Source organism: Schistocerca gregaria, chromosome X (assembly GCF_023897955.1).
Source record: "Schistocerca gregaria isolate iqSchGreg1 chromosome X, iqSchGreg1.2, whole genome shotgun sequence".
NCBI classification, from domain to species: domain Eukaryota; kingdom Metazoa; phylum Arthropoda; class Insecta; order Orthoptera; family Acrididae; genus Schistocerca; species Schistocerca gregaria.
In genome coordinates, this window is record NC_064931.1 from 800251486 (window position 1) to 800266705 (window position 15220).

At 46.6% G+C, this 15220-nt stretch overlaps 1 protein-coding gene across 1 annotated transcript in view; it reads left to right on the forward strand.

Annotated features, from left to right (window-relative positions):
* Positions 1–15220, forward strand: part of LOC126298434 (dual serine/threonine and tyrosine protein kinase-like) — a 276257-nt gene that overhangs the window by 136948 nt on the left and 124089 nt on the right. The window contains exon 9 of the mRNA XM_049989759.1: positions 7866–8081. Coding sequence (XP_049845716.1) covers positions 7866–8081 — 216 coding nt within the window. The remainder of the gene's footprint in view (positions 1–7865; positions 8082–15220) is intronic.

Here is a 15220-nt window from a genome sequence, read left to right on the forward strand (position 1 = left end):
TGTAGGTTTTGGTCCACATGTGTGTGTCAGTTTTTGATACATGCAGTGGCCCAAGTTCTCAATAATTCTCGTAACCAGCACATGCAGAAGGGTGCCATTACATTTACTATGGATGTAGAAAAGGATCATCAGCGACCAGACGATCCATTGACACCTGGATCATTGAACATAAAACGATATTGCAGATTGGGTGCAGGTGGAGAAATCAGACATAATGGAGCATGTGAGGAATGAGACAGATTGTGTAAGAAAATTGGTGGACACATAGGTTATTGCTGTGGAGGTGAGCTGCCACATTTTGTTCAGGGAAGCCATTAAAATTTATAAACTTCTCAATAGTTTTAACAAGAAATCAGAAAGCCTGAACATCAATGTGCCTCAAATTCCTGTGCTGCAGCAAACAGTCATTGCAGGAAACAAGAGGAGAACCAAAGTGACAATGACAGAAGAAAGCCCCCCAATTGTTGGCTGAAAAGGTACATGCAGTTTTGGCTGTGGCTCAATTCTGGTCTGCCACCAGTAATGGGGTGATGAATCTTTGGTAATTGTAACCACTGGTGCTACCGAAATGTCAGAAAAATCATCAAACAAATGTTGGCCAAAGATTCTTAGAAAAAATCCAACAGGCAATATGTCAGTCTGGAACACTTACGTGGTCATATTAATAAGGGAAGATACAAATAAGAGCAGCATGTCTGTTTAGTAAGTGTGTGTGTGTCGTAAGATACTCGTCCAACTCTGGTGACATGGGAAATGAGAGTAGTACATGAAGTACCCACTGCCATGCACTGTAAGGCAGTCTACAGACATGAAGCTGTCATAAACAAATAAAGACAAGATGAATCTTCAGGATCCCCTGAAATCTTAAGAAGGAAATATAAAAGAAAAGTGTAAATCCATAAGCTACAGATTTATGTGGTCCCAAAAGGATTGAATTGATGCCTAGTTTTGATTGGGGAAGAGAGAGTCTGTTGAGGATCTAATTAATTTATATACATAGTAGATGTAATAAGACATTTATTGGGTTTTAGACAACTTGTAGTGCTTGTCATTATTTAAAAACTACTGAGTTTACTGTATCCGTCTGAGTACTGTCAGTAGTGGTATGTGACATCACTTTGAAAAACAATAATTACTTAGCTGTTAGTGAAATTATCCCCATGTTTTCTTATATGAACCTAAATTTTGTCTTTGAAACTCAGGTTTACAAGATTCTTTTATCCTGATCTGGAGTAACATTTAACACAAGAAACTGAATGTCAGGGTCTGAAGAGGCTATTGACTATTGGTTTATCATTATAATTTTTTCATTACACCTATCTATAAAGATGTTATTAGTGGCTGTTTTTGAACAAATAGCTGCTCTAGTTGTAAAGTTTACAGTGGGGATTAAGTCAAATGCTAACATTATCGACTGCAGTAAATTTGTACTGGAAGAATTTAAAAAAATAAAAAAAATCTACTTTAAAATCACTTGCAACTGTCAAGCCAGTTTGTTACATCAGTGAAGAACCCTGAGATTCCTAAGGATCAACTGAGGATGCTATCATTAAGGTTCATGTGGTAGGATTCTGAGCTATGCCGTTGATGTGTAGTGGTCTACATTGGTGATCCAGAATGTTTCATTAATACATATAACACTGCCGATGAGCACTACATGTTGTTTTGTCACAACAACAACCTGGTAGTGGTATAAATTTAGTCATATTGAAGCTGCGACAACCCTGTGTCTTAGCCAGACAGTCGTTTACCACAAAGTGATCAATGGGTTGTTCATACAGCAAAATGGCTCTCTAGTTTAAGTTGTGAAGCTGGTTACAAACTTTTCCACTCGTTTACAGAGGTTTCTGACCGATGGGCCAACTGTGCTTGTAAAGCTGCCCATTGTATGGCTTTGTAAACGTGGCAATAGAACAGATGGTAAGCAGTCAGTAAACCACCATTCTTTGAAGAATCAAGCTCCAATGTACAAAACAGCTTTAGACATCTGAATAATTTACAAATGAATTAAAATTTAGTTTTAAGCATACAAGCAATGTAAAGTTTTGAAAAGGTTTGCAATTGTGTGCAAAGTTTGTTGAAAGTTGCTGTGTGCTTTCATTATCAAACAGTGGATGAGTATAGTCTGGGAAATTTGTGCTCTGTCCTAAGCAGATTCTAGTTCTACACCCATCTCAGTGTTATGAGATTATAGCTCCTGAACTAATTGTTGTACAATGATATAATTTTACATATACATTCAGTGGTATGTGGGTATTTTCTGCAAAATGTGTTGTGAAGGGAGATAGTAGTAAAGAAGCAATAAATAAAAATGTCATGACTGGTGCTGAAGTATCATTGTGCTCCCTGCCGCCGTTGGATAAGCAGCTGCAGCAGCGAGTCGTATAACCCTAGCTTACTTATTTGTTAGATAGTTTAATTAATTTCTTTGCGTGTTTTTGGGTACTTGCATTGTTTAATTCATATATTTAGGGCGTATTATAGTATTGGTCAGTTGTAGCATCGCGCTTTAGTGTTTACTTCGTAGATTCTTATTTAAATTGCGTGTGAGTTTTGTATAGGAGGTGCAATTTCGAGCTTTAGTTACTGTAATCGTAAATTCAGCAGATTGTAGCGCAGTCGTTAGGCATTTGTACAGGTTAGTTGATACATTCTTTTCGTGTTTCACTTGCGTTATCTAGGCACGGACTCTTGTTTCGGTAACTGTTGTTAAACATCGATTAGAATGGACAGGGACTGCGATTGCTGTGTTCGGATGAGGGCTGACTTGGCATCCCTTCGCTCACAGCTGCAATCGGCGCTGACTTCGGTCGCGCAGCTTGAGGCTGTTGCCAATGGGCACCACTGTGGGGAGCCGGACTCGGGTATCACGGGGATGTCAACCTCGTCCCGTCTGTCCCCAGATCGGTCTGCCGCTGTGGTTGCCCCGGTTGCTGCCCGCAGTGGGGCTGAGCCCTCGCCTGTGGTTGATTGGGAAGTCGTTCCAAGGCGTGGCAGGCAGCGAAAGGCGTCCCCGGAGGCTGATCAGAAAGTCTCCCCGGTGCGTCTGACAAACCGGTTTCAGGCACTGTCTCTGGTTGAGCCAGATGCAGCTGCCTGTCCTGTTTCAGAGGATCATTCTCAGCCTTCAAGGTCCGGGCAATCGCAGAGGGTGGGCTTACTGGTAGTTGGGAGCTCCAATGTTAGGGGCGTAATGGGGCCCCTTAGGGATACGGCGGCTAAGGAGGGGAAGAAATCCAGTGTGCACTCCGTGTGCATTCCGGGAGGAGTCATTCCTGATGTGGAAAGGGTCCTTCCGGATGCCATGAAGAGCACAGGGTGCAGCCAGCTTCAGGTGGTGACACATGTCGGCACTAATGACGTGTGTCGCTTTGGATCTGAGGAAATTCTCTCTGGATTCCAGCGGCTATCTGATTTGGTGAAGGCTGCCAGTCTTGCTTATGAGATGAAGGCAGAGCTCACCATCTGCAGCATCGTTGACAGAACCGACTGCGGACCTTTGGTGCAGAGCCGGGTGGAGGGTCTGAATCAGAGGCTCAGACAGTTTTGCGACCGTATTGGCTGCAGATTCCTTGACTTGCGCCATAGGGTGGTGGGGTTTCGGGTTCCGCTGAATAGGTCAGGAGTTCACTACACTCAGCTGGCGGCTACACGGGTAGCAAAGGCTGTGTGGTGTGGACTGGGCGGTTTTTTAGGTTAGAAGGCCTCGGGAAAGTGCGGGATGGGCTGCAATGTCAAAGGGTGCTGGGCAATTACAGGACGTGCTTGGATCAAGGAACAGTCGGAATTATAGTTGTAAATTGTTGTAGTTGCGCTGGAAAAGTCCCTGAGCTTCAAGCGCTAATAGAAAGCACAGAAGCTGATATCGTTATAGGTACAGAAAGCTGGCTAAAGCCTGAAATAAGTTCTGCAGAAATTTTTACGAAGTCTCAGACGGTGTTCAGGAAAGATAGATTAGGCAGAATTGGTGGTGGAGTGTTTGTGTCTGTCAGTAGTGGTTTATCTTGTAGTGAAGTCGAAGTAGATACTCTGTGCGAATTGGTGTGGGTGGAGGTTATACTTAACAGCCGAATTAAGTTAATAATTGGCTCCTTCTACCGACCCCCAGACTCCGATGATACAGCTGCGGAACAGTTCAGAGAAAGTTTGAGTCTCGTAACAAATAAATACCCCACTCATATGGTTATAGTTGGTGGGGACTTCAACCTACCCTCGGTATGTTGGCAAAAATACTTGTTAAAAACCGGTGGTAGGCAGAAAACGTCTTCCGAGATTGTCCTAAATGCATTCTCCGAAAATTATTTAGAGCAGTTAGTCCACGAACCCACGCGAATTGTAAATGGTTGCGAAAACACACTTGACCTCTTGGCCACAAACAATCCAGAGCTGATAGAGAGCATCATGACTGATACAGGGATTAGTGATCACAAGGTCATTGTAGCTAGGCTCAAAACCATTTCTTCCAAATCCATCAGAAACAAACGCAAAATAATTTTATTTAAAAAAGCGGATAAAGTGCCACTAGAAGCCTTCCTAAAAGACAATTTCCATTCCTTCCGAACTGACTATGCGAATGTAGACGAGATGTGGCTCAAATTCAAAGATATAGTAGCAACAGCAATTGAGAGATTCATACCTCATAAATTGGTAAGAGATGGAACGGATCCCCCGTGGTACACAAAAAAGGTCCGAACGCTGTTGCAGAGGCAACGGAAAAAGCATGCGAAGTTCAGAAGAACGCGAAATCGCAAAGATGGGCTAAAATTTACAGACGCGTGAAATTTGGCACGTACTTCGATGCGAGATGCCTTTAATAGGTTCCACAACGAAACATTGTCTCGAAATTTGGTAGAAAATCCGAAGAAATTCTGGTCGTATGTAAAGTACACAAGCGGCAAGACGCAGTCAATACCTTCGCTGCGCAGTGCCGATGGTACTGTTATCGACGACTGTGCCGCTAAAGCGGAGTTATTGAACGCAGTTTTCCAAAATTCCTTCACCAGGGAAGACGAATGGAATATTCCAGAATTTGAAACACGAACATCTGCTAGCATGAGTTTCTTAGAAGTAGATACCTTAGGGGTTGCGAAGCAACTGAAATCGCTTGATACGGGCAAGTCTTCAGGTCCAGATTGTATACCGATTAGGTTCCTTTCAGATTACGCTGATACTATAGCTCCCTACTTAGCACTCATATACAACCGCTCGCTCAGCGATAGATCTGTACCTACAGATTGGAAAATTGCGCAGGTCGCACCAGTGTTCAAGAAGGGTAGTAGGAGTAATCCATTTAACTACAGACCTATATCATTGACGTTGGTTTGCAGTAGGGTTTTGGAGCATATACTGTATTCAAACATTATGAATCACCTCGAAGGGAACGATCTATTGACACGTAATCAGCATGGCTTCAGAAAACATCGCTCTTGTGCAACGCAGCTAGCTCTTTATTCGCACGAAGTAATGGCCGCTATCGACAGGGGATCTCAAGTTGATTCTGTATTTCTAGATTTCCGGAAAGCTTTTGACACCGTTCCTCACAAGCGACTTCTAATCAAGCTGCGGAGCTATGGGGTATCGTCTCAGTTGTGCGACTGGATTCGTGATTTCCTGTCAGCAAGGTCGCAGTTCGTAGTAATAGACGGCAAATCATCGAGTAAAACTGAAGTGATATCAGGTGTTCCCCAGGGAAGCGTCCTGGGACCTCTACTGTTCCTGATCTATATAAATGACCTGGGTGACAATCTGAGCAGTTCTCTTAGACTGTTCGCAGATGATGCTGTAATTTACCGTTTAGTAAGGTCATCCGAAGACCAGTATCAGCTGCAAAGCGATTTAGAAAAGATTGCTGTATGGTGTGTCAGGTGGCAGTTGACGCTAAATAACGAAAAGTGTGAGATGATCTACATGAGTTCCAAAAGAAATCCGTTGGAATTCGATTACTCGATAAATAGTACAATTCTCAAGGCTGTCAATTCAACTAAGTACCTGGGTGTTAAAATTACGAACAACTTCAGTTGGAAGGACCACATAGATAATATTGTCGGGAAGGCGAGCCAAAGGTTGCGTTTCATTGGCAGGACACTTAGAAGATGCAACAAGTCCACTAAAGAGACAGCTTACACTACACTCGTTCGTCCTCTGTTAGAATATTGCTGCGCGGTGTGGGATCCTTACCAGGTGGGATTGACGGAGGACATCGAAAGGGTGCAAAAAAAGGCAGCTCGTTTTGTATTATCGTGTTATAGGGGAGAGAGTGTGGCAGATATGATACACGAGTTGGGATGGAAGTCATTACAGCATAGACGTTTTTCGTCGCGGCGAGACCTTTTTACGAAATTTCAGTCACCAACTTTCTCTTCCGAATGCGAAAATATTTTGTTGAGCCCAACCTACATAGGTAGGAATGATCATCAAAATAAAATAAGAGAAATCAGAGCTCGAACAGAAAGGTTTAGGTGTTCGTTTTTCCCGCTCACTGTTCGGGAGTGGAATAGTAGAGAGATAGTATGATTGTGGTTCGATGAACCCTCTGCCAAGCACTTAAATGTGAATTGCAGAGTAGTCATGTAGATGTAGATAGCTGTATGGACAGTGAAAATGAAGAAGCAATTGATTCTTCTCCTTTCATCATTTTTTTGGGAGGTGTCAGGGAGGAACACTGTTGTTGGGGTTCAAAATTGTGTGCCAAGTTCATTGGCTGTCACAGAATACTCTCTCTCTTAAATAATGGATGAATATAAGCTGGGTAATTTGCATGCCTTTAGTAATGCTACCTCAAGACATATACACTGTTCCTAACTTTAATACTTGTTTTACCTAGCTAAACCTTTAATGTAACATTATACCTCTTAATGAGTAGGTTATGATAGCATTTCAAATTTGGGCAATAATTGCATGACATATTGAAAACCAAAATTTTGTTGCTCCTGAAAGCCGTTAGATAACTTGACAATAGTTTTAACAAGAAAGAACTCAAAATGGGTGCCTTTGAACCAGATTAGTCATTTGGTAATTTAGATGACAGGTTGTGTGTGCCATCAGGGAATGTCAAAGGGGTACTAGGTTGTTGTGTGTGCTTCCAGTAGATATTTCAATGCTAAGCAATAACAATTAAAATAAAACACTTCAAGAAATAAACACTTGATATCTCTCAGACGTGATTGTCTCATACAGTTAAAATATTGTAGGATGCCTCTCCCATGTGACTTCTAGAGGATAGGCTCCTTGTAGCACAGACAAAGCTGCTGTGATATCTCATATGTAGTCGACCTGAAGAAGGCTTCGTGTGACAGTAATTGAACTGTTGGCATTTTCATGTAAATCATGATGTAGTCAAGTGCCCAAAATTATTTTATTGAAATGGATTGTGAGCAGAGAAACACATTAATGTATAATACCAAGATGCAGTTGTCAGTGATATTGTTTCCATTATGTTCAGTTTAATATATTTTATGTTTGTATTTCCATCTTTGCATATGACATTGACATGTGACTTCTCTCCCTCCATCCCTCTCCCCCCCCCCCCTCCCCTCCCCACCTTGCCCCTGTATGTTGTTAAAGTACAGCAGTAGTGTTTCCCATATTTCAGAAGCTACACTGCTACTTATTTTATGAATTTTTAATTTCAGTTTTAATGATTAAATTGCTGCTGTGGATGATAACTCATTCCTGATGTGTTCTTTTGGTTCGCTTCTGTTATAGTGTGTGCAGCCTCAAAACTTCTCATAATTTTGTAACACCCCATTTCTTTTTTGCCTCTTTTTACTGTTTGAATAAGTGTGAAATTTTTTAAATTATTTTATAAGAAGACACTGTGTCATTTAGAAATATCTTGTGTTACATTCTTCAGCTTGTTTTTACAGATACTGAATGCTGCTTACAATATTGAGGTGAACCCTTCAAGTTCATCTACGTTACTACACTCTTTTATGGAAAGACTAAGGAAGCTCCTGTATTCATTCAAGTTCCCTTGGGCTCTTCCACGGAGATTGGATGCTGACTGGAGAAAACAAGTTGCAACTGAAATGATAGACTCATTGAGTCCATCCCGCTTAGTTAAGAGCATTTTTTCTAATCAGGTAATTGCCAAACATATACCTTCTACCTACAGTAAGGAGTACCAGTGGACTATGTTCATCAGTGTCCCATAAGAGTCTAGTGCAGCCAGTGAGCTCTGCAACCTGTGTGAACATCACACAATCTTAGTAGCCACTCTGATCTGTTGAACTGCTACACATTATTTATGTACTTTATGACAGGAGGATAATCTGACCTGAAAGATGTGAATCAAACCAAGAAAATGAACTGGTTCTTGGAACGTCTTCAGTGAATTTATACTATATAAGAATCTGAACTACTTGATCAAAGGGAGAGTACCTCTGAAATTACCAGTGCCATATACGAACAGAATTGCATCCAAAAATTATGGGCACTAATGACTCACATGATGTGTGCCTTGAACTCAAATCAGTCACAGTCAGTCAGTCAATCAAACCACCTATCCTTTGATCCAGCCATCCATCCAGAATTTCATCTTATATTTATCTTTTCATGTTTGCATATCAACTGCTAAGCTGAAAGTGAGGATTATCAGTTAACACCTGTGCAAGGAGAGATGGACAAGTTTTGTACTGTCATAAATATAAGTTATTGAGCTTGTAATAACATAATTTAGTTTACCACATTATATGATTCAGGAAAGCATGCAAATTTGTCATTCGTGATTTAAACAGTACATATTATGCTGTAGGTACATATGTCAGTGTGTGTTTAATGCAGCTTATTTAATATTTCACTTTTATTTATGAATTATTTGAGAAAATTTGAAGACTGTAAAGCTGTGTAGATCATGTCTTTTGTTTTTGCGCAATAAATAGAGACAGTATCTTTTTTGTTTTGTAAATAAAAATGCCTTTTCTTGCTGCACTCTCATTTATTTTCCCAGAAGCATTTTACCTTTACTCACTTAAACGTATTATCAATGAAATCTATCATGATACAGTTGTGATATACTTTTGTTTTGATATGTATTGTTAGAAGATTATAAAACAGTTCACTGCTTGCTTTTTATGCAAATATATGATTACTTACAGTTCTTCCTGTTTTTAGTTGGCATCGGTGTTTCCTCTCATCTGGTCACATGGAGGTTGCACTACCGCCTTATTTACAAAATATAAACATGTTTTTAGTGTTTAGAACATTTTTCTTCCCACTTTTCATTTTGTTTCCACTTGTTTTTATGCATTCTCAGCCTTCTGTCATTAGTACAGACATGTCCGCCCCCGGTAGTTGATTGACGGATTGTCAATCCTCTGGGCCCGGGTTCGATTTCCGGCTGGGTCGGGGAATTTGCTCCACCCAGGGACTGGGTGTTGTGCTGTCATCATCATCATCATCATCATCATCATCATCATCCTATCATCAACTGAAGGTCGCCAAAGTAGCGTCAAATTGAAAGATCGGCACCCAGCGAATGACCTGCCCGATGGGATGCCCTAGCCATACGATTAAATAAAAGTATAGACATAACACTAATACATAACACTATACATAAGTATAGACATAACACTAATACAGACATAACTACTTTGAGTTCACTTTGTATCTAATCTTGTTTGGTTTGTGTGTGTGTGTGTGTGTGTGTGTGTGTGTGTGTGTGTGTGTGTGTTTTCCCATTTGATTTGAGTTTTGGTTTAAATGTTTTTTGGTGAGGTTCATGAAACTGTTTCCTTTCATTGTACAGCAGTTTTTACGTGACTTTAGACTTCTGCACCCGTCCTCCATAAGTAACCAAAAATCCACAAACTAATTCTTCTGCAAGACCAATACTGGATTTCAGAAAATCCCCCCCCCCCCCCTTAAAAGCAACAGGATACATGTTAAAATTACTGTCTCAAAATGTCAAAGTCCAAGGAGACAGAACCGTTAAAAACACTACACAGCAAATACAACAAATAAAGGATAAAAATTCGACACAGCAACACTCATCTCATTTGATATAGAAAGCATGTATTACAACATACCAGTACCAGAAACAATAGAAATCATAGATGAGAACCTGAAAACACAGGCAACTCGCTGATGAATGGATTAAGGACATACTCACATTAATAAAGCTCATAACAGAACCAAATTACTTCAATTTCATTAATGAATTAATTTTATTTAGAAGAAAAAGGAATAACAATGGGGTCCCCAGTGTGAGGAGCCTTAGCAAATATTTCTATAAACCACATTCAACAGATCATTTTCACAAAAAGAGGGGCAGAAGAGTGCTTAATAGATGAACCACAAAAAAATAGAAAAAAAAAATACATACTGGCATCAGCAAGGTACATAAAAATATAAAATTCACAATGGAGAGAGAAGAGAATAACCAAATTAACTTTCTAAATATAACAATCAAAAAGCAAATAAATAAGCATATGTTTGTAATTTACTGTAAACCCACAGCAACAGACATTATCATCTCCCAATCCTTGAACCGCCTATTCACTAAAGGAAGCAGCACTTAGACACATGCTCCACAGGCTCAACACAATCCTACTCAACAAAGCAAGGTACAAAAAACAAAAAAAAAAAAAAAAAACTGGACATAGTAATGCAGATAGCTCAAAATAGTGGGTACAATAGTAATATAGTCACAAAGCTAAACAACAAAATTAAAAGTAAAATAAAAGCAGAAAGCCCAAAATTACTAACATCATCATAACAGAACCAAACGCAATCACTCAGTACCATAACAACTACACAAAATAATCAGGAAAATATCAGAGAAAACACAAGATGGTACACAATGACATACAAACACAAACTTACACATACAATCACATTTTCAAAAGACAGGGAGTAAACATATCATTCACAACAGGCAATTCTATTCAAAAATACACAACAAAACTAAAAGACACAGATATAACCAGAAAGCAGGTGTGTGTGTGTGTGTGTGTGTGTGTGTGTGTGTGTGTGTGTGTGTGTGTGTGTGTGTGTGTGTGAGATATATCAATTACAGTATAACTCTTGTCATAGCAGATACATAGGACAAACCGGCAGAACATTTAATGTCCGATACAAAGAACACATGATAGCCTGGAGGTATGGGACAAATGACTCCGCATTTGCAGAACACTTGAGAGAACACAAACCAACCATTAGAGAAGAAACTAAACTCCACCTGAACAGGCCAAGTGAAAGCTCAATGGTACCAACCAGACTCCATGTCATCCTGAGCGCACAAGCGTCATTGGATGCGGATATGGGGGGACAAGTGGTCAGCACACCACTCTCCCAGCAGTGTGTCAGTTTATGAGACTGGACTCGAGTGCACCTCACTTGCCAACAGTGCTTGGCAGACCGGATGGTCACCCATCCAAGTTCTAGCCCAGCCCGATGTTACCCCTGAACCTCTCCCTCCCCCCCTGAACCTCTCCCTCCCCCCCTGAACCTCTCCCTCCCCCCTGAACCTCTCCCTCCCCCCCTGAACCTCTCCCTCCCCCCTGAACCTCTCCCTCCCCCCCTGAACCTCTCCCTCCCCCCTGAACCTCTCCCTCCCCCCCGAACCTCTCCCTCCCCCCCTGAACCTCTCCCTCCCCCCTGAACCTCTCCCTCCCCCCTGAACCTCTCCCTCCCCCCTGAACCTCTCCCTCCCCCCTGAACCTCTCCCTCCCCCCTGAACCTCTCCCTCCCCCCCTGAACCTCTCCCTCCCCCCCTGAACCTCTCCCTCCCCCCTGAACCTCTCCCTCCCCCCCTGAACCTCTCCCTCCCCCCCCTGAACCTCTCCCTCCCCCCTGAACCTCTCCCTCCCCCCCTGAACCTCTCCCTCCCCCCCTGAACCTCTCCCTCCCCCCCTGAACCTCTCCCTCCCCCCCTGAACCTCTCCCTCCCCCCTGAACCTCTCCCTCCCCCCCTGAACCTCTCCCTCCCCCCCTGAACCTCTCCCTCCCCCCCTGAACCTCTCCCTCCGCCCCTGAACCTCTCCCTCCCCCCCTGAACCTCTCCCTCCGCCCCTGAACCTCTCCCTCCGCCCCTGAACCTCTCCCTCCGCCCCTGAACCTCTCCCTACCCCCCTGAACCTCTCCCTACCCCCCTGAACCTCTCCCTACCCCCCTGAACCTCTCCCTACCCCCCTGAACCTCTCCCTACCCCCCTGAACCTCTCCCTACCCCCCCTGAACCTCTCCCTACCCCCCTGAACCTCTCCCCACCCCCCTGAACCTCTCCCTACCCCCCTGAACCTCTCCCTACCCCCCTGAACCTCTCCCTACCCCCCTGAACCTCTCCCTACCCCCCTGAACCTCTCCCTACCCCCCTGAACCTCTCCCTACCCCCCTGAACCTCTCCCTACCCCCCTGAACCTCTCCCTACCACCCTGAACCTCTCCCTACCACCCTGAACCTCTCCCTACCACCCTGAACCTCTCCCTACCACCCTGAACCTCTCCCTACCACCCTGAACCTCTCCCTACCACCCTGAACCTCTCCCTACCACCCTGAACCTCTCCCTACCACCCTGAACCTCTCCCTACCACCCTGAACCTCTCCCTACCACCCTGAACCTCTCCCTACCACCCTGAACCTCTCCCTACCACCCTGAACCTCTCCCTACCACCCTGAACCTCTCCCTACCACCCTGAACCTCTCCCTACCACCCTGAACCTCTCCCTACCACCCTGAACCTCTCCCTACCACCCTGAACCTCTCCCTACCACCCTGAACCTCTCCCTACCACCCTGAACCTCTCCCTACCACCCTGAACCTCTCCCTACCACCCTGAACCTCTCCCTACCACCCTGAACCTCTCCCTACCACCCTGAACCTCTCCCTACCACCCTGAACCTCTCCCTACCACCCTGAACCTCTCCCTACCACCCTGAACCTCTCCCTACCACCCTGAACCTCTCCCTACCACCCTGAACCTCTCCCTACCACCCTGAACCTCTCCCTACCACCCTGAACCTCTCCCTACCACCCTGAACCTCTCCCTACCACCCTGAACCTCTCCCTACCACCCTGAACCTCTCCCTACCACCCCGAACCTCTCCCTACCACCCCGAACCTCTCCCTACCACCCCGAACCTCTCCCTACCACCCCGAACCTCTCCCTCCCACCCCGAACCTCTCCCTCCCACCCCGAACCTCTCCCTCCCACCCCGAACCTCTCCCTCCCACCCCGAACCTCTCCCTCCCCCCCGAACCTCTCCCTCCCACCCCGAACCTCTCCCTCCCACCCCGAACCTCTCCCTCCCCCTCCCCCCTGAACCTCTCCCTCCCCCTCCCCCCTGAACCTCTCCCTCCCCCCCCGAACCCCTCCCTCCCCCCCCGAACCCCTCCCTCCCCCCCCGAACCCCTCCCTCCCCCCCTGAACCTCTCCCTCCCCCCCTGAACCTCTCCCTCCCCCCCTGAACCTCTCCCTCCCCCCCTGAACCTCTCCCTCCCCCCCTGAACCTCTCCCTCCCCCCCTGAACCTCTCCCTCCCCCCCTGAACCTCTCCCTCCCCCCCTGAACCTCTCCCTCCCCCCCTGAACCTCTCCCTCCCCCCCTGAACCTCTCCCTCCGCCCCTGAACCTCTCCCTCCGCCCCTGAACCTCTCCCTCCGCCCCTGAACCTCTCCCTCCGCCCCTGAACCTCTCCCTCCGCCCCTGAACCTCTCCCTCCGCCCCTGAACCTCTCCCTCCGCCCCTGAACCTCTCCCTCCGCCCCTGAACCTCTCCCTCCGCCCCTGAACCTCTCCCTCCGCCCCTGAACCTCTCCCTCCGCCCCTGAACCTCTCCCTCCGCCCCTGAACCTCTCCCTCCGCCCCTGAACCTCTCCCTCCGCCCCTGAACCTCTCCCTCCGCCCCTGAACCTCTCCCTCCGCCCCTGAACCTCTCCCTCCGCCCCTGAACCTCTCCCTCCGCCCCTGAACCTCTCCCTCCGCCCCTGAACCTCTCCCTCCGCCCCTGAACCTCTCCCTCCGCCCCTGAACCTCTCCCTCCGCCCCTGAACCTCTCCCTCCGCCCCTGAACCTCTCCCTCCGCCCCTGAACCTCTCCCTCCGCCCCTGAACCTCTCCCTCCGCCCCTGAACCTCTCCCTCCGCCCCTGAACCTCTCCCTCCGCCCCTGAACCTCTCCCTCCGCCCCTGAACCTCTCCCTCCGCCCCTGAACCTCTCCCTCCGCCCCTGAACCTCTCCCTCCGCCCCTGAACCTCTCCCTCCCCCCCTGAACCTCTCCCTCCCCCCCTGAACCTCTCCCTCCGCCCCTGAACCTCTCCCTCCCCCCCTGAACCTCTCCCTCCCCCCCTGAACCTCTCCCTCCCCCCCTGAACCTCTCCCTCCCCCCCTGAACCTCTCCCTCCCCCCCTGAACCTCTCCCTCCGCCCCTGAACCTCTCCCTCCGCCCCTGAACCTCTCCCTCCGCCCCTGAACCTCTCCCTCCGCCCCTGAACCTCTCCCTCCGCCCCTGAACCTCTCCCTCCGCCCCTGAACCTCTCCCTCCGCCCCTGAACCTCTCCCTCCGCCCCTGAACCTCTCCCTCCGCCCCTGAACCTCTCCCTCCGCCCCTGAACCTCTCCCTCCGCCCCTGAACCTCTCCCTCCGCCCCTGAACCTCTCCCTCCGCCCCTGAACCTCTCCCTCCGCCCCTGAACCTCTCCCTCCGCCCCTGAACCTCTCCCTCCGCCCCTGAACCTCTCCCTCCGCCCCTGAACCTCTCCCTCCGCCCCTGAACCTCTCCCTACCACCCTGAACCTCTCCCTACCACCCTGAACCTCTCCCTACCACCCTGAACCTCTCCCTACCACCCTGAACCTCTCCCTCCCCCCCCTGAACCTCTCCCTCCCCCCCTGAACCTCTCCCTCCCCCCCTGAACCTCTCCCCTCCACCCCTGTGGCTCGCACAAAATATTTAAACCAAAGCTCAAATCAAATGGGGGAAAAAAGTCCATGCATGTGTAGTCCTCCCTTGACCCCAGCTCTGCGGCCGGTTGGCTAAATGTACGTGTACGTAAACAAACCAAACAGGATGAGATACACATTGAACTCAAAATAGTTATGTGTGTATTGGAGTTATGTCTATACTAGCGACCGAAGATGGGAGCACCTCAAAACAGGTGCAACAAAATAAAAAATTGGAATTAAAAGGTTTGAAAAACGGAAAAAAGCTTATGTTTCATAAATAGTGGCAGTGCGACCTACATGTGACCAGATGAGAGAAAACCCAGATGCCAACTAAAAACAGAAAGAA